We start from the raw sequence: 26,046 nt of genomic DNA, 5'->3' as shown, positions 1-26,046 counted from the left end.
TAGTTATTTATAATGTTTTAAATCAAGAGCGTGTTGTCATAAGCATTCACTATTGCTAGTCGAGGATTGTTTTTCTTCTAATACATATAAATTTATACATAGCAATAAAATTCCAGACTACATCGACGAAGCCTGAGACACGTGAGCCAGTAACTGGGATAGAGAATTTGAAAATTGCTTCAGAACATCCGAAGGAATTCCATTAGACCTTGGGCTATAGCATAGTTTAAACTTTGCTTTTGTGGAACCTACCGTTTTGTTTTCAATATTGAAATGAGGCACGTCGGTTCAACAATTTTCGTTTCGTTCTGTACCCCAGGATCGAAAAAGGGTACCGAAGGAAAGTGTTAAGAAAAATCACAATCATCAATTGATATAGATCCTTCCAATTTGTATAATGTAAGATATTTTTATACCAGTATATCTCTTACATTTGAAAAAGACTAGATCGACTGTGAGTTAGGTTTTAGACTAAGTTATAGTACATGGAAAAATGATGTTTGTACAAATTCCAATATCCAATGGTAAGCAGGCTAAAGTGATATAAAAACCAGCCTTCGCAAGAAGACAACAATGTAAATTTGGTATTTTCGTAAGGTTTTAAGGTCCTAATAATATAATTGTTTTATAGTTTCCATTTTGAAGATGTCTAAGTACTGAACTTTCCGTCTTTTTGGAAAATATTACTTTACACATCTTCGATTTTTTCTAAAATGAAACGATTTTTTTAAAGAATGGCCTGGCCTGATAATCTGAATTAAAATATTCTATAAAATTTCTACAGTTTTGTCACTAGGGCCATTTATTTTCGAAGCAAAAAAACTCGCTCGCTCAAAGCTATTAATAAAAGTGCTCATTCGATGTAATCTTTTCTGATTCTTCCCTTGGCTTACTGCTAACTTTATCACCATTTTCATTGATCCCGAAACAGCGAGACACGTCTTCTCCGCCCAAAAATTGATAGCCTTGTAGCCAAAAATAAACTTCCATCGATGACGCTATCGGAAAGTCGTTATCGCCGTATGATTTCCCTCTATCAAACACTTATCGCACAGCACACACCTTCAAAAAGGGTGCTCCATTCGATCTCTCAAGCTCAACCTCCTCTCAGTTGATTCATTGGCAAAACGACCAATCAACCAGTCGATTGAAGCGTGTATCGAAAATCGATTTCAAACGCTTTTTTGCCTTGTTCGATGTGGCAGCAGTGTTGTTCGTTTGCCGAAACGAATTTCAGCACACTTGTACCTGTACGTTTTTTGAGCTTTTTTTCAACGGTTTTGTAGCTCAAAGGAAGAAACATTCACACACCAACAAATAGAAAGGCGTCCCAATGAGTTGCGCTCGCTTGCGGGCTGCACCGGAAACGACAATTATACCTAAATGTGCCAATTACACTGTGCTAGGTGACCTTTCAGCGGGTGACAGCGAAACGATATCCCGTATCCCGTGTCTCTCGCAAGCATCTCCCGCCGGGGATTAATCAAATTTGTTCAGACGAGCGGCGCAGGCTTCGGGCGCATGTATGGTGGAGACGCATGGTACTTCAGGCAAGCAACTAATGGAGGCGCCTGGTGGCGCACAGCACGACGACATCGTCAAAACGGGAGAGTGATGAAGCCATACAAGATTTGAGACGGATGGAAGGCTGGAAATTAGTCAGCGTTTCTAATGCTGTTGAACGATTAATGGCTTATGGCTCGATTCACTCGCAAGTAAGCTTTTTTTCCACCGCTGATTGTAATAACGTTTTGCCGCAGGGAATATAAGCTCATTTTTCAAAAAGAATCATCGTCGTGTCACCCTCATAACGGGCACTTTAAATGATTCCTTGGTTGCATGGTTTTGTTCTGAGAAGTATATTATGAATAAACGTATTATAGCACAGAGGCATAATTTATTATGTCTCCTCAGTTACTTTATTGATGGCGCAGTTGACATTAAAGATAATTTAACAATATTTTTTCATGTGTTGTTTTACGTGGTACTAAGTATAATTTTTAGTAATAAAAAAGGGAACTGGACATGAAACGTTAATGATTTTCACATTTATGTTCTTCCATCAAGTTGTTTGCTCGTCTCACAAGAGATCTCTACATGGTGCCGATCTTACCGAGCGAGAAAGTGCATTAGCAGCGGTGTCCTCCGCTTTCTTAATGAACAAGCATGTCATTCAATGCGCTGGTGCCCATCACCCATAGGACACAGCTTGGCCTCAATGAGTTTCATCAAGATGCTTCTTCGCAGGAAAGGTCAATCCACTGAAAGATGCCTTCCTTTCGAAAGTACACAGCTCATACGGTCATTAGAAATGACACGAAAGGAAGAGAACAGGAAAATAAACCCTGGTAAGCCTTACGTAGCCACACGCACGCACCCACCAGTACACCAGTGCCAGTGAGCGATCATGTTAATGAACTGGAAAATTGCTTTACGAGCGGATGATTTTGTCCTGGTTCAATCACCACTGGAGTGGTAGAGGAAGCGAAAACGTATTACCAACTAGCGGTCTAAACGAAATCCCTTTTCACACCCCTTTTGCTGGTTGTCCATTTATTCGCTAATTCTATTTCTTTGGCAGTGGGAAGATTTAAGCGTCAGCCTCCAGTAATTGACCCGAATGAGTGGTAGTTACATACGCTGCTTTCATATCGTGGATAATTCAGCTTTTAATTTGCAGTAGCTAGTAGTTACTGTTGGGTAGTTGAGATGATTTTATATTCGTATCTGTGTTTCTGAACAGAGATACAAGTTCAATGAACAGGAAGATAATAGAATCTGTATCAGGCAACAGAATGACTGAGCGTGTGTAATACGGATAATTTGTATTCTCTGAGGTGGACGTCCTAATCAGTCTAGTCAAGTATGGTCAAGATGATGCTTCTAACAATCCAAGCTTTTCGGAAGTATAAACGATTACTTTACCTCCATTTTTTCAAATCAAATAACTGATCTGGAGCTAGGGAGAGTTTCTCATTATATAAAATATTTCAAAAGTAGGAATTTAATGGGCTTTCTTCTTCTCTTTCCGAAATACAGAGCAGTTAAAGAATCCGTGAATAATTGGGCAAATAACTAATGGACAGAATAGATTAAAACTTTCGAAATCGTTTAAAAGTCTAGCATCATTTACGTTTTATAACAAAGACATCAGAAGCTTACCAAAATATTGAGTAAATGGAACAAAAGATTAGTTTGACAAGAATTAAAATGAAGGTGGCACCAGTATCAAAACAAAACTCACCACTTTTGATAATAAGACACGCATAAGAACTCTAGCTGTCAACAGGACATTCTTAGCGAATTTATGCACTCAAAATACCTTTCACCACAAACAAACATAACACATTTACAGTCCGAGTGCTCAAATACTTGGGGTGATCCGGTGACTGAGGCAGAAGCGGTGCTGCTGATCTTCACAAGGTAGTTACGGATATCGAACCTTTTCCTGTCTGACTATCCAGCTGTCCAAAACTAACAAAATCCTTTATGCCGCAGTAGGATAGGAAGATGTTCGTTAGGATGTATGGAAGGACGATGGTGAAGCTGCTCTAGGAAATGTACGGCATTCTCTTTATTGTGCTTCAAATTAGACTCAGTCTATGGATAGAGTTTGAGTGTAAAGTTTAAGTTCAGATATAGTGATGGCATTGATACCTTCGAACAGAACGGTGAACAGCTTCACTAGGCGCAAAGGACTTCTGCAACAGGACAAGACTTCTATGAAGTTGTAGTGTCTTTTAAGCAAGTAAGTATATGAAATTTAATGAATTTATGAAATTGATGAAATGCTAAATGCTAAAAGCAACCCATTAAATCTAGGACTTGCGTTTGTTTCACTCTCCTATTATTTACCACATGACATCGACCTCCTCCACATGCAATCTGTTAATCGAATCTCTGTTGTCAAGGACCTCGTTGTTGAACTGGTCGTTTGTTATCAGCGATTAGAACGCTTAGAATAATGAAACACTGGCATTTTTCTGCTCACTGGTCATTGCTGAAGTACTGCTCGTGTATCGAGAGAGTGCAGACATCATTTAAAGGTTGGCTGCTGCATGCAATATCGTATCCCAGGTAGAGTTACTTTATAGGGTTTCGATCAACATAGTGGAATTTTAGGATTGCTTAGAATAATATTTCAAATGGATAGTGGAATATTGCAATCAACTAATGGAATTTTTCATTCTTCTTCTTCTTGGCCTGCTCAGGATTGAGCTCGTCGTGTAGAAATGGCCAGTTCTCCAATCAGTTTCCAGGAAACTAGGTCTAGGGCTGCAGTCCTCCATCCACGGCTGCATCCGATCTCCGACAGATTAGACTCCAGCCAACGAGCTCGCTGTGCTCCTCTACGCCTCGTGCCGAACGGGTTGCTGACGAGCATCTTCTTGGTGGTCATCACTCCCCCAGCCAACGTATCCTTCCGGCTTTGATATCGTCCGTCAGGATATCAGCACCGCCAAAGAGCTCAGCTAACTCGTGGTTCATTCTCCTTCGCCACACGTTCTGCTCGCACACACCGCCAAAGATAGTCCTTAGCAGCCGCCGTTCGAAAATGGCGAGTGCATTGGCGTCCTCCGTCAGCATAGTCCAAGACTCGTACCCGTGGAGGACTACCGGACGTAAGGTGCGGTAAATCGTACATTTCGTGTGTTGTTGGAGTCTTCTGGATCGCAGAAGTTTGTGGAGTCCGTAGTAGGCACGATTCCCCTGAACAATGCGCCTTCGGATTTCGCTGCTTACGTTGTTGTCCGAAGTTACGACCGTACCACGGTAGCAGAACTCCTCTGCCACAGCGAAGCCAAGGAATTGGAGAGATCGGATGAAAATCGTGTCCCGGCTGTCGAAGCCCGCGCTTCGCATGACACCCTCCAGAGCGATGTTGAACAACAAACAGGAGAGCCCGTTTACTTGCCTCAGATCCCGTTGAAATTCGAACGATTCAGATAGCATGCTCGAAACTCTCACCTTGCACTACTCGTCCATAGTGGCTTTTAGCAGCCTTACCAGCTTCCCAGGGAATCCGTACTGCTGCTTGGTGTGCCATAGTTCGGGTCGATCTATGGTATCGGAGGATCTGCCGTAGAGTGAAGATTTGGTCGGTTGTCAATTTGCCTCCAACAAACCCCGCTTGGTATTTTCCGACGAAATCTGAAGCAAGGGGCTCCAGTCTGCAGAAGAGTATTCGGGACAGGATCTTATAGGCAGCATTCAGGACTGTAATGGCCCGGAAGTTCGCCGGAAGCTGCCCACCCTGTACAGCGGGTGTATGACACTCAGTTTCCATTCGTCCGGTAGTTCTTCCTGATCCCAAATCTTAACAATCAGCCGATGCATGATGACGGAAACTTTGCATTCATTCAGGAGAAATTTGCAACACGACTGTGAAATTTTGCAAAAAGTGCTGGTTAAAACAAGCAGTGATTAAAACAACTTTTTGAACTAATGTTTGCGTTAAGCCCGTTTAAATGTGAATAATTCGGCGTACTGATGACAATAAATTATTGAATGGTGTTGTGTGCGGGTCTATACACCCTGAGCGCTAAGCATAACGCCGTTACTCGGTCCTGTCACTGTGTTACAGGACCCAACGTATCAACTTCGGCATTGTTCGGCTTACGCACCATCACCTAGGACTCTCTCCATCGCCAGCGCCAGCAGAAAATCCACAAGTTGCTTACAAATTGTTGCCACAGTTGAGTTTTAAATTTCCGCTAGCTGAATGCAATGTTTCACTACATGATGGTAAAGTTCTCAAAGAAGCTTGCAATAATCGTCAAATCATTTTAAAAATTCTACTGAGTGATGTTAAAGTTTTATCTTTACGATACAAAGCCGTATCATTGTGTTGTAAAAATGTAAAATCTGTTGGCATTACTGTGAATGTCAAAAGAAGGGGGTGGTAAAATGGATAAATTAGTTTTAAAATCAACGCAATATTACGTTATTTGTTCCTCACTACGGGGGGACGGTCCGGATGGGATTTGAATCTCGATCCTGCCGTTTGAAGACCGAAGCCGCTGTTGCCTACACAACCGGGCCGCCCAGCATATTCTTATTTTATTTGAAAAGTCATTTTGAACAGCAATCTAATCGCTTGGAGCATCTAATAGTCAACAAGTGTGTTTTTTTAAACAAGTAAATATTTACCGTACTACGCAGCTAGCGCGATCACAGCACATCACTATGCACATCACTGATTGTTTTATTTTTCATGCAAAATCAAAACATAAAAGAGAGCAAAAAATGTTCCACCATCAATATTGTGCGTTCCTGAGACATCCTTCGTCCAAAATAAAAACAAGGAAAATATCCGAAGCATCCAACATAACAACCCCTACCAATCGGGTCGTCCTTCCCAGCGTTGGTAGGACCATTATTTTCCCGACATTAAACATTATTTTACGTGCGTTACTGTGCAGCTAGATTCATACTGTGTTTTTTTTTAACACGTTTTTATTATTTTTACTCTCGTTAATATTATTTCCACACGCGGGCGTGTTTCGCTTCCTTGGCATCCGCCATCGACAACAGGCGGAATGTCAACAAAACACTTAAGGATTTTATGATTCCCTTCCTGTTCCTGTTCCTGTGTCCACGCTGGCAAACCGTGTTCATGCCCCACTCAATCAGCCTCCCACCGCCTAACGGACCTGCAACGCATCAATGCGGAAAAGCTTTTAATGTTGTTGTTGGCCTGGTACCGAAAATGGCGCCCGGAACCAGGATCGGTCGAAACAAAAAATTTGTTTAAATGAGATGAAACGCGTGGTTGTTTACGGTGAATCTGTGGAAGCCGTAAAATCAATCAATTATTATCAATGTCCGATGGTGTGACATGGTTTGCTGTCTTCGATTGTGATACACGGTTAAAAAACAGATTGAATTTTAGCAGTTTATAAATATGGTTGGCCGTATTATGGTAGTTTCGCACGCATGCACCTGTTGACCATTAGTATGCGCATCGATTCTAAACAAAGGTCCCGTTTCCTCCCCTTTTTTATGCACCCCATTACCCGGGCACTTCCCGTGGACTGGACTACTAATAATGTATCATGGCTCATAACACATAATTGTACCAAGTAAACCATGGGAACGATCCCATATGGCCGAGAGGTGGACAACTTGGGAATTGGTCAATAGAACGATAAATTGACCGCATGTCACACGAAGCTCATTTCGGATTCATATCGTGTTTGTGTGAGCGGGTGCGTTCGGAACATCGAATAACAATTACTTATTGTTACAAAGCATAACGAACCCTTTTGTTGAATAAATTTTAACTTGCATTTTGCATACATTTAGGCGTTTTATTGGAAACCTCATAAACGCAATACGGAAATAAACGCCTAAAGTCATGCAAACCGCAATACACAACGCAGTTATCTTTTTATCTCTTATTCATCACACATTTTTAAACTAATTTTAAGTCACAATTTTACGCGGCAAAAGAACATCTTTCACATAACATAACTCTAGCAGCCAATGATCATAAAGCCTAGTCGATGAATCTTACTGATCAAGTGGTACAACGCCGCGCTTGATGATAATGACTGTAATCAAAGTTTTGCGTTGATATCGTACACAATCATACAAACACACACACACACCCAAACATGCACACATTCCTTTACACACGCGCACACTTTTTGATGAGACTTCTCTGAAAGGAGCGAACCGAGAAGCGGACGCAAAATTACTATCATCAATTCCAATCATTTTCATCGTCGTTTGCGTCGTTTGGGTAAAGCAGCAGCCACCGTCCGTTGCTTCGGCAAAGTGGAAGTTTTGTAAGTTGGCAAACTCATTCATGCGTAAGCATCACCCGTAACGATGTTGCCAGCTAGCCTGAAATTACGCCCAGAATTTAGACGTGCAAATCGAGACGTGATTATGGCGCTACGGTACAAGTGTTATGGCAGCGGCGGTGATGGTGTTACAAAACAAAAAGGACAAAATTTTCCTATTTTTGGGAGGTAATGCCTATTACCACTCGACAGACAGTGTGCCCGAGAGGGAGGGAGTGAGAGTTTCATTTTATCTTTGCAACATAAATTCTTCAGCTGTGTGCATAATTATCTGTTTCCCTCAGCCAAATCGTGCTCGCTTATCTCTTATCTAGGAAAATGCGTTGATTAGACCTTATGTTTGGTTGATGTCGTTCTTTTTTTTTTCTCTCACTTCTAGGTCGTTAACTTCGGCAGTCAAATAAAGTCGTCTCACTGTGCACCAAGTTTCGATAACAACGGCCTGATTTTAATGGATGTCAAGTGTCATCAGAAGCTAAGAGCTCCGAAATTCTCCCAAGTAAACCGGTAAAGAGTTGTAAAAATTGTGCTTCGCTGCCGGTAACAGGTGAATAATTTTTGGCGTCAATACGACTCTACTTCTCGGCGCATACCCTACTTTCACATCCTGAATTGATCGACTATTGGTTTGCCGGATCACGACCATGACATCTAATCCGTCTACTTTGCATTTTGCATTGTTAGCGACGCAAGCAAGAGACCCCGATTGACTTGTTGATTAGTTTATGAAACTTCCACGCTTCCAGCAAAACACTTCGAACCGGGAAGGTACGTCCACGACGGTATCAACCCTTCATTCAGTCAGTCTTCTGGGACTGACATTATAGGTGGCTTTTTTCCGATTTTACTTCACAAAGTTCAAGACTTGTTGTAAAGCGACCAGCTGGCTGTCTGCATATCTTCCCGAGAGGGCCCTGTGAGGGTTATAAATTTTCACGAAAATAAAGCACAACGAAACCTCTCTCGACAGCATCATAAAATTGGTTTATCGGTTCTTTTTTTTTTCGTTACGGTGGTAAATTGTACCACGCTCGATAATCTATCCGCTTGCCCGCTGCGTGTCCTAAGCCGCGAGTGCCGTTAAGGCCATTAAATAATCGCTCTCGATGGTGTTCGACTCCATAATTCAGTCAAATGTCATGGTTGGCGCTAGTTTAGGAGGGATGGTTCGGGTTTTGGGCCATATCGCTTACATGGGAAAGCATAATTTACTCACGTCAATCAGTTCTGACACATTGCTAGTGTGCTTGTGTTTGTCTACTTTTGAGAGATTACTGCACAGATTTATGGTCTTTATGGGGCAGGTTAGGGGCAGTGGTTTACCCGTTTTTGTTTAAGTTTAAAAGTTAGTGGTAGTTGAAAATTGGTCGACGAGAAATCCTTAGAAAACATTCGAAAGGTGTTAAAAACCTATTCCGATCCGCGAACCGTTCCTCCTTTTTTGCTTGAAACCATAAATTTATCACGATACAAAATAAATAAAGAAAATGTCACTCATGCTTTTATGTTCCGGTCTTTTTCGACGCCCAAACCTTCCTCCCTGATGTGTTTTTCAATATTTAACTCCACTCCCGTCTTATAAGATCGAAGCCAAAGGACAACAGCCCTTGTGTCCTTGTTTTACTCCACACACCAACCATTCCACGCTATTCTGTGTGGTTTGTTTTGGAAAGACTTCGATTGGCATGGTTTTATTTTATTTGCTGTGATCAGGAATCAGATTGCAGTAAACATCGATGAAAAACCAAAATTCTTCCTTAAGTGGCATCCAATAAAGAAAGCTTTTATCTCTTCGGTACCACTTGATAGCATTTCGAGGTAGGAAAGGATCGAAATTAAATAATCAAATCTTGGAAATGCTTGGTTCATTTATGGAGATTTACTTATGTCAATTCAATTTATCATTCTGCCACCCATCTGCTATATGTTTCTGATTAAACGTACGTCTTTCACCCTATCGGTTTGTATTTAAACACGCAACTAACTAACTTCTTTTCTAAGTATCCATAAACCCCTTAGCAACACGTACAACACTTGCACACGGACACACCTAGCGAACGGAAACATCTCCCCATTCCAGCTAGCCAAAGCACCGGAAGACGCCCGCTAGCTGTGGTAAACGATAATATTACAGGTGAACCCTTCAGCCTGCATTAGTAACGATCCATTGCGCTACAATATGTTGACTGGTTGCAGCGCACCAGTTTGGCTGGCAACAGCACCAGCAGCACCGGAACAGCTGTCCAAAGCACAACCGCAAGCAGCGGGCCCTAGCAAAACCAATCGAAAGAGTGCCACACGAAAGCGAAGCCCTCCGCAAGTACTTTAAGTCCGGTGCGGGAGCATTTTCAACGAAACGAGTTGGCAAGCTTCCGTGTGTCGAGTCGAGAACAGGCAACGTCTCGAAGGCCTCGTACAGGAAATTATGGTCCCGTGGTTTAAGTCCAAGTCAAGGGAGTAAGCAAGTTCAACGTCAAAGCTAATCATTACTCACCCTGCTTCAAATAACCGATGCTTTTACAGGAGGTTGATTCCGGTAGTTGTGGTACTCTTTTGTGCTTTGTGCTCTGCTCTGATGGCGTAGTTTGTGATCCGAAGGTCCAATTGGATCTCCGCGGGAGGTTGAACTTTAAGCCAAACAGCTGTTTCCTTGGTGAAGCTCTTGTCCGATGAGTTTAAACTGATACCACTTGGTAAACGGTGTGTCCGGTTGCACGAGGAACTTTGCTCAGGTTCGGTGTGTGGTTTTTACATTCCGTTTCACTGCACTCAACACTTCGTTTCGGTCATGCACATGGTTCTTGTTACATCATCACTTGCGACCAGCTGCAGGACTGGACACATTCACGCAGATCGGAATGGTTGATTATTTAAACAGATCCAAACGAGCATCTTCTGCTCGACGAGACACTTCATGAGGAATGTCGTGCAGTGGATGTAAATATTTACCCTCCAATGCACCAGCCAGTGTTACCAGCTGTGCACTTTCACCTAAACGGCGACAGGTTCCTCAACAGTATGTCACCCAAAAGGACCACTACATCGGACGCGATAAAGGTGTTATCGTACCAGAAACAGCTACGCGTCTTCTTATCCGACCCGTTACTACACCAACCTTGCGGCTGTTATTCACAGGTCACCCAAGGAAAAAGAAAACAATTCACACACTCACACACTGTCCCCCATGGTAGGGTTTTGGATGGAGTCTGCAAGTAAGGCTTCTAACTCACATCCACTTCCGTACAGCGCAAGCAACCGAAATGCACTGAAATCCACACGTTTACTTGGAGCGATAGACAAACAGATGGACGAGATCGAACAAGCTTTCGGGAAAGTTCGCTAAATGGGGAAGCTTTTCCGAATGGCGTCCTGGGGGATATACCGAATAGTACACGAACCCGATACTCTCTCGCTCTCTTTCTCTCTCACTTTGTGATGGCGTTGAAAGTAATACACTCTTTGTAAGCCTCGCCGTGTAAATGCGCGGTTTGTTGTGGCCTTACAAGTAACCGTACGTTGAAACGTCCGTCCAAACCAAGCGCCAGCTGGTAAATGATCGTAGCGTGCCACGGGAGGCTGTTCTCTAGATTTTTGCCAATGCGCATATTATACAGTAAGGCTCAAAATTAGTGTAAGGCAAATCTGTAATAATAAAAATAGCGCCTAATAAAATAGCCAACAATGGAGTTACTTTATCAAGAATCTTGTATAAAATTTGAAGATCTAACAAGGACACAATCGTGACGATTCCTTTTAGGCGCTAATGATTGCTGGGATACAGTGGAGCTCTAATATAGTGATTTTCTGCTATAGAACTGATCGTACCGGTCTCCTCATAACCGGGGATCGAATCTCGTTAGGGCTGTCTACTGATGAAAATTCACGTCAAGCAATCCAGCAATATTTGGCCTTTTAAAATTGTAAATCTTGATCTAGAGCTTGTCGTCTTACGGCAAGCATAACACATGTAGTCAGCAAACATGACACACTTCACCGTGACACACACAATGAGACAATTATAAATAGTAGTTTGAACTCCATGGTGTCCTTGCATACAACACTCCCTGCACAATACAAAATACCCTCCCTATACAAAATGAGGCTCCTCCTTAAATATTGGTTTTAAAAATTGATGTTTCTTCGCTGACAAAGTTCCTTGGACGATGGAGCCACTTTTAGACTTTTTACTTGGTCGATAAAGCTGCATGGACAGTTTATAATTCTTTACAAACCTTTCTCCCACCAAGAAGAATTTCTGTAGCTTTAATTCTTACAAAAAAATGTTTTCATGGATGTTTTTTTTCTGCGGAACCAGATATTATCGCTAGTAGCGGAAGGCCAAATAATCTGTCTTCATGACATGTTGTACTAATAACTGCTTAAACTATATGATCTATCTAATGTCTCTTGTGTTATTCACATCAAGACAATATTTACACTATGTACCGATGTTTACACAACGCCAGTGACAGCGACCAGGAAAAAGACAGAACGATCGGTTTCGTTAAGTTTCCCCACGCTTCAGACAGTGAGTGCCAGAGGCACTCAACCAAATATTATAAATACCGGCACGAATAATAAATTCACTCTCTTCCGTATTAATCCACCAAACGAAATGGTAATTATTTGCAGCGTCCATCCGAAATTCACAATTCTGTTCAACCGAATTCATTCTTCTGCCTATTCATCGATGAACAAAATTCGAATTATCCTTAATTGCATGATAGACGTTTAGATGTAAGGTTCTTCAGAATTTTCTGAATCTTTTTCCTGATAAGGAGGGTCCCAGCTTCTTTGTGAAGTTGTACTGTGCGATACTTTATCGGAAGGTTAAGGAACATTTTGAGGAATTTATTCTGAATCCTCTGTACAACAAGTATGCTCCTACAGGAGCAAGACTGTCAGAAGTTGGGTTTTGTAGGATTGCATGGAGTGTAACGTTTTTGTTCTGGATTACTTTACTTTCCATTTCAAGAGAGAACCATCGCTTCCTAAGAGAGAATACAAGCTAAGTAGATTTGATTTGAGAGTCTCAACATGAGCTTTAAAGCTTAGTTGGCCATGGGATGTTTTCGGTATGGTAGAATAATGGCTAGCGTTATACAGCTGTTTGCAGTAGCTTGTCGGCCAGGCGAGGCCTTGTCGCTCAGGGGAAGCCTCCCCGGTTAGAGAACTCCTTTAGTCTTCAAAGTATTTCCTCCACCACCCAGTCCCCGCCAGGGCTGTTTGGAAACGAGTACGAGTCTCGTCTGTGATCCATCCAGAGCCTGGCTTGTTGCTTCGTATACGTCCCCGATCGAACGATCAAGATCTACTTGGACGGCCGCATGTGAAATTCCTTTGCATAACGTAACGTTCAGCTGATGAGCCGTTTAATGTCTGTTCCCTATATGTGACAAAAAGGTGATAAATAAATGGCCGGCATGAATTGGAAGATAGTTAAACCTAGAAAGAGACAAAAAACATTTTAATACATTCTACTCGTTTGCTCCTATGCCACTATGCTAAAATTCGTTACTGACTGTTCTATAACACTCTCAGCTGGAGTGGCAATGCCAACGCTGTGTATGAGGTTATGTTTTACACGGTTTTACGTCCGATACTCTATCTGTAGTACTGTGACCCAGACCTTTCTCCCACCAAAGCCGGGTGACTGGTATCTCGGAAGAAGGATCCAAATTTCCCCACCACCAGGACACCAATATAATTCGAAGCTCAGGAATTTGTTCACCCAAGAAACGTGCCGAATCCGAGCCGGGTCGAGTTCATTCTCTCTCTCTCTCTCTCCCGTTCTCTCTGTGTATACCGGTACGAAGTGTCAAAAACAACACAACGAAACCGCCGCCGGATGTTGTCTGCTCCCCGATGTTAGCTCGCACCAACCTCGCTGACCTTCCGGGTGCTAGTAATGAATGAAAATTCCCCGACTTGCACCATTTACTGACGCACCTCCCTTCATACACTCCGCACCGACACACTCGTCCCGTCCAGTGACACCACCGTGCGCTTGCGTTAGAAAATCTGTGAATTTTACCGAACGCCTCCTCCTAGCGATTGAAAGTCGGTCCGGTTTAGTGGTTGTTAAGGCCGCTGTTTGTGTTGGGGGTATACTATTTGAGGTTGGTACATGTACAGGCGTTTCGCTGACTGTGTACCACTGTAAACAACATTGAAGCAATGTTTTCATGCTTATCCTTATTTTTCTTTCGCTGATGCCTTTCATCCACTTGTCGGGCCTTTTTCGTTCGCTGGCTAGATGCTGTTGATTGGCTTTATCCCATGTTCATAAGCTTCTCCGGCATCCGGCACACTGCGAAGCGCACACAAAGAATGTGATGTGCGTCATTTGAAGATCCTATTGCAGATGCGGCTCGCCTCTTAACACGCCGCTTCCAACCGCTCGACCGTTTCGTGTTTCGCGTGTGGGCAGAAAACGGGACACAGATAGTCCTGTAAAACCGCTCCACTTTGGGAGCTCGTTTGCCCGGGCCTTTTTTCCATTCAGTAATACTTATACATACAGCAAAGAAACAAGAAAAAAATACTGGAACAGCTGTTAGTCTATTCATCGCTTTGTTGTGATGCTTGCAGCCCTAATAGGATTTGGCAGGTCGAAGAAAAGTAATGAGCATTACAACAATATGATCTTCGTTGTGTTATCGTTCAAAGTTTATCAAATCATTACATCTTATCATATTAGCTTCCCTGGTCACTGACATTATATACTTTCGAAGATAAGAAATACTTTGCATATGATTGTATCATTTTAGTTTAGGTATAATTCAATTACAATTATAAATTACAAATTATTTACAATTAGTTATGACGGTCATTGTGATTTGTAGCTCATTAGTTAAAAAAAGTAATCGAAATTGCATACTTTCTGGCGTTTTAAATCATCTTCGTGTGCCATGAATTTAGATATAATTTATTTATTTATTTATTTTAAGTATGACGGGTTGCGCCGTGTTGTCAAATTTAAGCATAAGCTAAGATAAATTTTGAAATAATAAAAAGAATTACATTTAATTGCCCATCTTCACTTTTAAGCGCTATTTACAATGTGATTGGTATTCGAAAAAATTTAAGCCAAATTTAAAGGAACTGTTCTCTACGACTTTAGAATATGAATTGGCTCGTTAAGCTGCTAATTCCCTTTTATATCCTTTACCCTTATATCCTGACAAGCAAATTAGTTGCGTTGGGTGAGGAGAGGCCGAAATGTACGGAAGAGTCACGCCGTCTAAGATGTGCATCCCGAACGATGCGTAAGCAGCCTAATTCCAGCGAATTGTTTACGTTCGGCGCATCTTCCTTACATCCGATCTTGCTGCATCCAGAGACTTATGTACGTTATGTTCTGGGGAAATTTAAAGTACGTATGAGGATGTAAAAGGGAATGGAAGTGGAAGTGGAGCCTAGGTCGTATGAGCAGCGTGGTGTAGCTTAGGCCTTAACACACAATATAGATGATAGCAGCATGACTTTCGTGCTATTGAAGCGCTGAGATCTCCGCTGTTAAGAGTTAGGATTTCCTTGCCATCAAAATTATTAAACTACTTGACTCAATTTTCCATAAGGCATTTAGGATCTCGCTACTTTGGGTCCCTTCACATTATGGCCCGCTCCCAAAAATGCGAAGGCAGACTCACTGGTTAAAACAGGCGTCAACCAAACTCGGTCCAAGAGTTCCTTCGTTTTCCGCAGCAACTTTTCCTCTCTCGCCAGCAGAGCATGTGGGAGGCGGATAAATTCGGACGTTTCCTTACCTCAATCTTTTCCCAAGTTTCCTTGCGGTTTTGGGTCGGTGGGCCCTCTGTAGACCAGGCATTCATACGAATGATGTCGCGACTGATGTCGAACCATTTTGCGTTGAATGCTCATCTACAGCGTTGAAGATCACCTGGATGGTGGATCACCTTCTGTGGTCCTGCGTGGAATTTCAAGCCGCAAGACCCTAATTGTTGAGCGCAGTCGAGAATATCGGCAGACGACCGGATACAGAAATTAGAGAAGTGTTGGCCCCCAGTGACCTCCCCTACATGAGGATCATTCACCGATTCGCCAGAGACAACGGTCTTCTCCTATGATTCCGAATCTCTCCTTACAAATCATCCTTACAATTAAACAATCCTTTTCTGTTACAGGTTGTGTTAACTATGTCTTCAGTGTTTTTATAGGGCCACGGATGATCCGTTGACGAGATAGCAGTATTCGACGACAGTTTCAACTCTACTATAAAAAAGGAGGCAGGCATATTCCGCAGTACAGTGTACTCCAATCTAGTCCAACATTGGCGTAAAAAAATTGGTTGTTTTGGCATTGTGTTCGGGAGGGTTAGGCGGGTATATTCTCGAGAGTAGCGAAGTTGCCTTTGGTGATGGGCGATGGAACTTTTCGATCATTCTTGAATGCCAAGCTGATGAGATTGAGCGTGGAATGTCACTGCTGGACTGCACTGGAGAACACTCTACGCGAGCGAATCCATGTTTGTGCTGTTAAAATAACTTTCCTTTTTTGTTACAGTCCAGACCCGCATATCATAAGGTCACCACAAAATAGCCACAACATTCCACAACAGCCAAATTGAAAATACTCAACCCTCATCAATACAAGATCCGCTCCAAAACTATCGGATCAACAGGTAATACATCTACCAACAACAGCCAAAATAGACCAGGACATCAACCACTCACTCAACACACCTCGACAACCGAGTATGCTCGGAATAAAGCAAAAAGCAGAAAGGAAATGCTCCGTTAATTTAGTCTTATATACATAACCAGCACATGCGGCGCAAGCCGTCATACTTGAAATATAAAAACAATCTTCCATTTTCCGCTTTTCATCCCAACTTTATATGCTAAACGGCAAGTAAGTCACAAAGTAACACACATAGACCTCACAATTTCAAAATATTTTCTGCACAACAGGATGGAAAACATGCCGAATCCAATGCAGAATGAATCCAACGCGCGTGGTTTTTGTACAAACCACAACCACAAAGCATGCCATGTGTTCACATTGCACTCCACTGAGGGTTATGGTTCTGCATACGATGGCGTGCTTGCGCAACTGTTGAATGCCAACCCACACAAGTCACCTCTGATGGGGCTCAGCAGACAACAAACTCGTATGTACGGTTTGTCCAGTGCAGGGTTGACGCAACGCGCACGCATACCGTGAAATTATAGGTAAAAATCTGGAATGTGGGCAATAAAGCATTCTTCGGACGAACCTTGCGCTGCTTTGTCTCGATAGAGAAATATTTCACCAACTCTAAGCGTTGGCTGTATCGAAAAACTTTACCATATCTGAATTGAAATCTCATCCTTAGCAGCAACAACAACTTCAAGCCTACATTTTAAATCCAGAACTTTGGCGCAAAGCTTTCACCGCGCACCGGGTGAGATGGCGAGTGTTCTGTTTCAGACAAAAACCACCAACCCAGCCATTGCCAGTAGGGATGTACTGTGGGTGAATTGGAGAAAGTGGGTGTTCTGGTTTGTTCATTTCCACATATGGATTCATAAAATGGGGTTTCAAATAAACACACCGACACGAGGGGTTACTGTTCCAGAACCCACACACACACACACACACACACACACACACACACACACACACACACACACACACACACACACACACACACACACACACACACACACACACACAATACACACGTTACCGCATACTGTCTGTTAGTCAAAGCAAATCCTCTGCCACACGGTACAGATTTCACCCATGGGTTTGGTAAGCACGCTGGGTAGCTGACAGGATAAAAGTCCAAAAGTCAACAACACTAATGAGGATTTGTGAAATGAAAACTTCCAACGAAGAAAGAGCGTAGTCACGATACTATCAGCATCAGTGTGGACAAGATTGTTTTTATGTGATTAAAGGTAGAATTTGTAAATAAAAAACATTTTTAAAAAGATTTTATGACCTTAGTTGTACGAGTAGGAGCACATTTTTAAGATTTTTATAGATTGTTTTGTGAGTAGCATTGGAATGTGGACTGATAAATCAGTGAAAAAATAATTTACACTTCAGAAATAGAATAAAAGCTTGAACCATCTACAAGGCACCAGGCGTCTCCATATCTTTAATAAAGATAAAGACGCCAGGCGTCTCCATGGACAGAAAAATATTTATTTTCTTTAAGGGAATAAATCTTATTACAGGAATTATTTATTCATCCACTTTTGTGCTTTAAACATAAGCTGAATAATTTAGATCGGTAGGTATGTACTGCACACAAAGAACCAACTTTTCCGCCTTCCATAGGTGTATAATGGCAATTACCACATAAACGTCATAAACGTACTCTTGAATAGAAGAACTTTTTCAGCAACAAAACTCTGTGATGGTCGGTAGCAGAGATTTCAGTTGACGGTGACGATCTCAAGATTGTTCTGTTACCTTGGTACAATCGTTACTTTGGACAGCGTAAGCAGTGAAATCCGAAGAAGGAAATAGTGCCTATTACGGATTCCTCTTGCGATCATCCAGAAGACTCCAACGACACAAGAAATGCACGACTTACCGCACACTGATACGTCTGGTAGCCTACGGGTACGAGTCCTGGACTGACGGGGAACAATCCACTCGCCATTTTGAAACGGCGGGTGTTAAGGACTATTTTTGACGGTATGTGTAAGCAGGGCGTTTGGCAAAGGAGTTTGAACCAAGAGTTAGCTAATGATCAAGTGGAGTGAAACCTGTCGGCGATCAGATGCATCCGTGGATGGAGAACTGCAACCTTAGACCGAGTTTCCTGGAAACGGATTCTACTTGTCTGTCTTGTCAGAAGAACTCTGTGATTCGACTTCCAAATGTCGTAGTCCCTACAAATTCTTGCTTAGTTAAGATGACTAGTGTAAATACCTCACCATAAAGCAAATGGTAAATCTTTCTAAATAGTTTAGTGCAACATGGAGCAGGTACTAGGCCTTTCGGAAAAATATTCAAAGCTATTTTAAAACATCGTATAATAACGGTAAATTAACCATTAACGGTAAATCGGATACCGTTGGGATACCGTTGCAACAATAATGTGCAGATAATTTCTAAATACGTAGATACTAATTTAAAATGCTTAACAAGTTAACGAGTAGAAGTTTTTAATTCAAATTTCTATGCAAGTCTAAAGAGAATTTTGAATACGTTAGAAGCTTGGAACGTATATGCCATTTGAACGTATATACCATATTTGCCACTTCTCTCATATCAAACATTATAATAATTGAAGATTTGAATTTTCGTAGCCAATATTTCAAAATATTAGACGGAATAGACGATACTTCTTGATGGCAAACAATGGCAAAAAGTTCGAAAGCTGAATAACATTTTTTTAAATAACAACGTCTTTTAATAGCAATACAAACTAAACAAAAAAGTATTTAAAAACAACTTATCGTATGACTTACCAAATTACTCACCTTTGATTTTTATACCCAACCAGCCCACTGTGTGCACCGGGGTAAGACTTTTCACCTTTTCGCCATCCTGGTTTTGATTTACTCTGCACCTTATGCTGTAAATGTGAAGCGGCCATCACCAGGCCGGTTGCGGTATGCCTAAAGCTTCTAGTTTACTGTCCATTTCAATGATTGTTGGTGAATGGTTTACCTGGAACCGGTGCAAATTTCCGGAACGTAGCAGCAAACATCAACTACAAGGATTATCCCATTGCATACTCATCGGATATTAATGTTTGGTTGATTTTTTTTCGGACATTGCACTACGGTTACAATAGAAAAATAAAATTACCAGCTTATTTCATTTAACATTCTCCATAGTATATTACAATGTTTTTTTTTCTCCTTTAAAGTGGTGCACGTGTACCTAGTTATCATTCAAACTAAACTAACTTTACACTATAGTCATGAAAAAAGATGGAAAAGTCTAATCAATAAGGAAGAAAACACGTCTTGTGCGTCACGCGTCATTAAAAGAAAGCTTTTCATAAATAGTTACCTAACCTTGCAAACATTCTTATTTCACCTACGCGATTGATGGGTTTCGTTGAGTAGCGAAATGGCTTGTGTTGTGTGTTATATGTTGATGGCCTTTGGTTTTCGGTGCCTAGAATGGGGTCCAAAATTAGCGATTTGAACCAACAAAAACGAAAAATGAAACAAGGAAGCAGATGAAAACCTGTATGTTCCATCAATTTTTACCTCTATAATCGCCAGTACTGACATTGAATGGCGATCATTTAAGGCATTTCATGTAATTTTTTTGTGAAAGTCAAGTTTAAAAGTAAAATAAAAAATCATTCTGATTTTCAAAACGAAAACCGGCAATAGTATGAACGATGAGAGTGGCAACGGCGCTTTTAAGGCACTGTTTTCATTTACAAATTGTTTCCCGGTGTGCTTTCGTTTTAGTATTTTAATTATCATCTTTCTGAATTTTGACGGTTAAGTTGCTGCTCCAATTGTAGGCCAAAATACTGCTCAAATCGTTTAATACAAACAGAAACACAGTGCTGCATAGAGCACTCTAGGACGAACAGGTGCTAATTACTGCAATTCATACAGAGATCAAAGGGAAATACTACTTTTATACCATTGTTAAGGCCAAGTGTGTCTTTTCGTTGATTAAAAACTACTACTCAACGATATCGCGTATTAGCATGGATCAAAAAAACAATTACTCTATCAAACACTCTTGGGAACGATGCTCGTTAAGTATTCAAATCTGATCTCTAACAAACCTAACCTTACTTTTCTTAATTTTTAACGGTTTTAAATCTTTTTCTTTTCTTTGTGGCCTTTTGACATATATTCTAGTAATATGGCCGGATACAGGACTATCATTGTCAAAAATTTACAAATGTATTTTTTTCTTGTCTTGCTCGTACTTTCTACTACTATCACTACCTAACGTATAAATGTTTTGGGGGAGATTAATACTTTTTGTACCAATTTATAACAACAATCCCAATAATCGTCGGACCACTCAAAGTTCGTCCAATATTGGGAAATGATTTTCTTTGTGGATGTGTGCTTGTATATTTACCTTCTACTTTGTTGTGCTGGCAGCATAGTCATCCTAGGGTATATGGTCAGATGATTTAATCGTCCTCCAAACTATCGATTGCCTTGAGTATTCCGATTGTACTGCGGTTGTTGGTGCGCTTGTGGATGCTGATGCTCTCGGAGCGTTTCCAACACGTCTACGGACATCCGCAGCGAAGAGGTTGGCGACGCAACCGGTACGGTAAGTGTCCTCGCAAAGGCACCACCACCACCAGCCGAAACACCGAACATCTGGGTCGGTATCGGTTCGGCACGTTCCATCCGCACGATTCCACCAGTACCGCCACCTGCCGCCGTACCGTACTCCACAAAGTGTGAGCCAGGTGATCGGGCCCAAACGTTCGTGCTGGCTGACTGTGAACGACGAGGGCTAAACGGTTGCGAAAAGATGGCCTTCGCACAAACCCTTCGTCCACCGTGCCATTTGCGGACGAGATACTTCATTCGTTCGATAGCGACGATAACCGTCACGATCGAACGGAACGATTTGCGGCGCGAAGAACGATTGGAGGAAGATTCGAGAGAGCGTGGTCCACTCGCCAGGGCAAGCACTTCCAGCTGGCCGGGCGGAAGCTGAGCATTGAGTAGGGCTAGCGCTTTCGCTTCATTCTCCTCGTAGGTGGTCAGTACGATCTGTAGGTAGCGCTTCTGGTGGACCAATGCCTTCCGGTGGCTTTCCGAGCGTAAATACTTCCCGAACAGATGATTCGCACGCTCCTCCAGGTCTTCCCGCTGCTGATGATGAGCACCGCCGCTGTTGTGGACGTTGTATCGTTCCAGCTCCTGGATGCGGTGCTGCAACGCACGCCGTTCCTCCATCATGAAGCGTACCGTTTCAGCTTGCTGTTGGTTTTCGCGTGCATTCGCCTCCAGCATGCGGTTTAGATCCTTGAGCTTGTTGAGGAACTCTTCCGGTACAATCTGCTGTTGGGTTTGGTGCTGTGCATTGAGAGAATTTTCCCGCGACAACGCTTCTGTTAGATGTGCTTCTCGGACTCGTCGTCGTTCCACCTCCGAGCGAAGACTCTGTACCGTGTCCCGCAGTTGATTGCGTTCGAATTCTACACCTTCCAGACGTAGCTTAAGTTCCTGATACTCGAGCGAGTTCTGACCAGAGGTTCGCTCTCGGCGTGCCGACCGTAGTGCTTCCGCTTCCTGTAGCGCACCGATACGCTTTTCCAGACTTTCGATCTCTTTGTGCGCAAGTTCCAGCTTTTCCTGTTCATGATCTAATTCGAGCTCGAGCGATTCCTTTTCCTTCAGCACACGGTTTAGCTCCTTCTTGATCTGCTCACCATGTTCGGTACGTTCGGTAATTTCCCTCTCGAAACGTTCCCGTTCACGCTCAAGCACTCTCTGCAGATCGGCCGTTCTTTCGCGTTCGCGTGCATTCTGTGCCGTCAGGAACTTCAGCTCACCTTCATACCGGGCCACCATTTCCGTTTCAAACTCGTTGCTACGGTTAAGACGTCGCTGCGGGGATCCATCCTGTGGCGAGCTCTTACCCTTCATCAGCAGATAATTGTCGAAAGATTTTGTCCGCTGCAGTCCACCAACCATCCGCGAAAGTCGTTCATTTTTAGTTCGCTCGTCCTCCAGCAATCGCTGCAACGTACTCTCATTGCCCAATGCTGCTTCTAGCCGTATACGCATCGCTTCAATGATTTCTGCATCCTGCTGCTGGATGGCGGCCGAGTTTTGTTTCTCACCTTCGAGCAGTTCCTGCATCTTTTTGCCTTTGTCGAGTTCGAGTTGCAATTTTTGCCGCAAATCGTCCAACTCGGAAGGCTTCCGTGACCCAGCCTTTTTACCCAACGTACCGGAACTGCTCTGCCGTTCTTCGTCCGTATTCATTTCATCGCTTTCGATCACTTTCAGGATGCTCGAATCTAGCTGTGCAGAATAGTTGAGCTCCTTCTCTAGCTGCTCTGCAATTTCCTCTACCGAGAAGGGTTTTGGACTGGACGAGTTATCGCTACGTTGCAACTGTTGCCGTAATCGTTCGACTTCCGACTGCAATTGCGCATTACGCTCCTGTTCTTCGCGCAGTTTGCCATTGAGCGAAACGTTTTTCTCCTGCATTTTCTCCTGGATGTTGGACAGTGCCTCGTGAAGACTGTTTCCATCGTCGCCGATCTGTTGTATGATCATTTCTTTTTCCTTTAACGCGGAACGTAAATCTTCCGACTCATGCTGGCAACTGCTCAGATCGATTCTTACCCGTTCGAGTGCCAACATCTTTTCCGTCAGCAAAAGTTTCGTTTCCTGCAGTTCTTCCTCGAGCTTGGTGCAGCTTTGCTTCAATGCCTGGACGTAGGAAGAGTTCGAGCTAAGCGAATTATTACTGCGGGCGATTTCATTTTTCAACCGATTTATATCCTCCGTCAGGAAGCGATTGTCCTCGTTCAGTATCTCGATCTCGTGCAACCGATCCTTGTAGTTGCCTTGCATTATTTTCAGTTCTGTCTCCTTCGAGTCTAGCGAACGCAACTGTTCCAGATATTTTTCTTCATTTTTGCTATAGTTTAGCAAATCTTTTTCCAACTTCGACATCAGCTCATCCTTATGTCCAATAGTTTTGTTCAGCGATTCAATCTGCTGCCTTAGCGTGTCTACCTCCAGCTTCTGTCGTGTTTGTTCAGCCCGCAAAACGGTAGCTTCCTTCGTAACGTCCTCCATTTCGAGGCGTACCTTCTCATACTTGGAGTTTACCTCACCCAGCTCGAATTCTTTCTGCCGGACTTGCTCCAATGCTTCCCGTAATTCGGCATCTTTCCGCTGCATATCATGAGCCTGCTGATCAAGCCGGCACAGCTCTTCCTTCACCTTTTCCACCTCTTCCCGTAACTCTTTCTTCTCGTGCATCAAATCTTCGTACATCTTGTTTCGAGCGGCTAGCTCAACCTGCAGATCCTCCATCTGCTCCACCTTCACCTGCAGCTCCGCTGTCAAACCCTCGATCTGCTCGTTCTTTTCGTTCACTACCCTATCTAGGCTTAATTTTAAAGATTCTACCTCACCCTCAAGGTTTGTCTTCGTTTCAAGTGAAGCGATAGGCGCTTGAGCAGATTGTACCACAATATTGGGCGCTTCTTCATCTTCAATGATTTCCTCAATTACGGCCGGTTCCCGAACCAAAGATCTTGGACCGATGTCCGTAGTATTGGCACCGAAAAACATCAACATTTGTGGAGCAGCGGGAGCTGATAGACGACCGAGCAGCTGCGGCGATCCATCATCAGCTAGCGAAAAGTCGATCTGGCGCGGGATGCACTCCGGTGTTGGGGCACTGCTGCGCGTTTGATCCGGCACACGAGGGACCGCTGAACAGACGTCGTGGAAAAAATTCGAACGAAGTGGGATGGAGTTGAGCATCGTCGAATCATGGCCGCCACTCAGCATGTGTCCTCCCAACGGGACAGATGATTGTTTGGAATGGTTCGGAAGCAATGATAAACCGGAATCCTAGTGGGGAGGTGATAAGCAAACAAACATCACAAGTATGCACAAAACATGCGTACAAAGGGATTAGTTTCAAATTATGATTTGCAATCATATTTTTGGTTAGATTAACTACTTTAACTAAGACAACGTTATTACGGTGGATCTAAAATTGTTGACCAATTTCAAGATGGTGCAATTGTTGTTTATTTCTACCTAGAAGTTAAACCACCATCGAATGAGATAAAGGCAAAGATGAGGTATCAAATATGATAGAACAACAATACGCATGAAAAAGTATGAACAGTCCTGAATTTTTGCACATCAAAAGCCTTACAGAAGAACCTTTTACGGCTGATTCAAACAAAAAAATTACAAAAAAAAAGATTTTTAAATGTATTAAACTGAACAAATATATAAAAAAAAAGATTGCTAGTTTTCAAATAAAAACTCTGGAATAATTGCTTATCGTAGATGCAAGGAGATTACAGTTTGGGAGGTGAAAAATAAAAAAGAATTTTTAAAATTCTGAACTAAGAGTTATTCGATCGATAGCAAATATTCTCCTCTTTCTTGAAATATTCATACAAATATGACGAGCAGATCAAAAGATACAAGCTCCAAAGATACAAGCTACGTCCAAATAAAAACACCCATACAAAATACAATCCTGGGTAGGTGGTTATAGAAAAAAGGCGTATTAATTCAAAAGTCAATAAAAAATATGATTCAAAAACATAAAACATCTGTTTTTTTGCTATATGATATAAATAAAATGTTTTTAGGCATTCGCAAAAGTTTCAAGTTGATTAAATGTTATTGAAATACAAATATGCAAAACATACACGGGTAGGAGATCATTGAAACAAAGGTTAATGTCTCCAATTGTATAAGGGTTTTCAGTCGATGAGGCAAACTAATCAACTATTAAGGTAAGCACAACAAATAGTATGCTTTAATACAGTACTCTTATACTAATGTATGCATTAAAAATATGGTAATATGATCGGACAAATATCTATCAGATTCTGGCCTGGGGGTTCTGGGAGATTCCAAGTAGCCATCCTAAGTGTGCCCCAGTACCAATCGCCATTTTCTAGATCAGTTTAAAGGGAAAATCTATCTAAATGATTGCATGGTCCAAGTCATGGAAAGAATTGATGAAATAGGCGACAGAAAATTTAACCAAAAAAAGTCAACAAATTATGTTTTGATACTTATGGCTTAAGTGCTCTGGCAACTGGCCGCAAGATGATGAGGAAAAGATTGGATTTTTTTCTTAAAGTAAAAATTTATCACAGAAAACAAAGCAAACTGATAGGTTGCAGTAATTTTATCATTTTATTTTACGATGCATTTGAAAAAAATCGCTTTTTAATGCATACGTGAATACGACACTTCACTGAGAGCAAGTGAAATATGTCGCTATTGTTTTGAGAGCAGATGATTTTGCCCAATCGAATCGGATAGATCCCTTGTAATGTTACATGTTTTTTAATTTACTAGAACAAAACGTCATTGCTCATTGTTTTACACAAGTGAACACTTGTTTTAATACGAAAAAGTATGAATGGAAATAATAACACAAAATAAATACTATAAATTGATTAGAAAAAAATATTTATCCAACCAAGTGAATGCGTTTCCTATCAATCCATTCTACGTATCGAGCGGTCAACGTTTTACGAGTGCGTATTCCAATTAACAGCGACTGAGATTCGAAAAGCTCAACAACTACCTAACTACGA

The 26,046-nt window shown here is 42.1% G+C and overlaps 2 protein-coding genes across 6 annotated transcripts in view; one reads left to right on the top strand and one right to left on the bottom strand.

The window, feature by feature from the left end:
• The window catches only part of LOC126556046 (digestive cysteine proteinase 1), a 283,799-nt gene that overhangs the window by 86,556 nt on the left and 171,197 nt on the right, over window positions 1-26,046 (top strand). The window contains exon 5 of one of the 4 annotated variants that reach the window (XM_050211215.1): window positions 24,052-24,065. The exons of 2 other annotated variants lie outside the window; for them this stretch is intronic. The gene's annotated coding sequence lies outside the window, so the exon portion shown is untranslated. Of the gene's footprint in view, window positions 1-10,138; window positions 10,155-24,051; window positions 24,066-26,046 lie in introns of those variants that run through there. One more of the 4 variants, XM_050211216.1, reaches the window with a different exon arrangement.
• LOC126568742 (pericentrin-like) overlaps window positions 20,909-26,046 on the bottom strand; it is a 37,880-nt gene continuing 32,742 nt past the window's right edge. For both annotated transcript variants that reach the window (XM_050225280.1, XM_050225279.1), the window contains one exon: window positions 20,909-24,322. In XM_050225280.1, coding sequence (XP_050081237.1) covers window positions 20,909-24,322 — 3,414 coding nt within the window. The remainder of the gene's footprint in view (window positions 24,323-26,046) is intronic.

Source organism: Anopheles maculipalpis, chromosome 2RL (assembly GCF_943734695.1).
Source record: "Anopheles maculipalpis chromosome 2RL, idAnoMacuDA_375_x, whole genome shotgun sequence".
NCBI lineage: Eukaryota > Metazoa > Arthropoda > Insecta > Diptera > Culicidae > Anopheles > Anopheles maculipalpis.
This window is presented reverse-complemented; position numbering and strand designations above follow the sequence as displayed.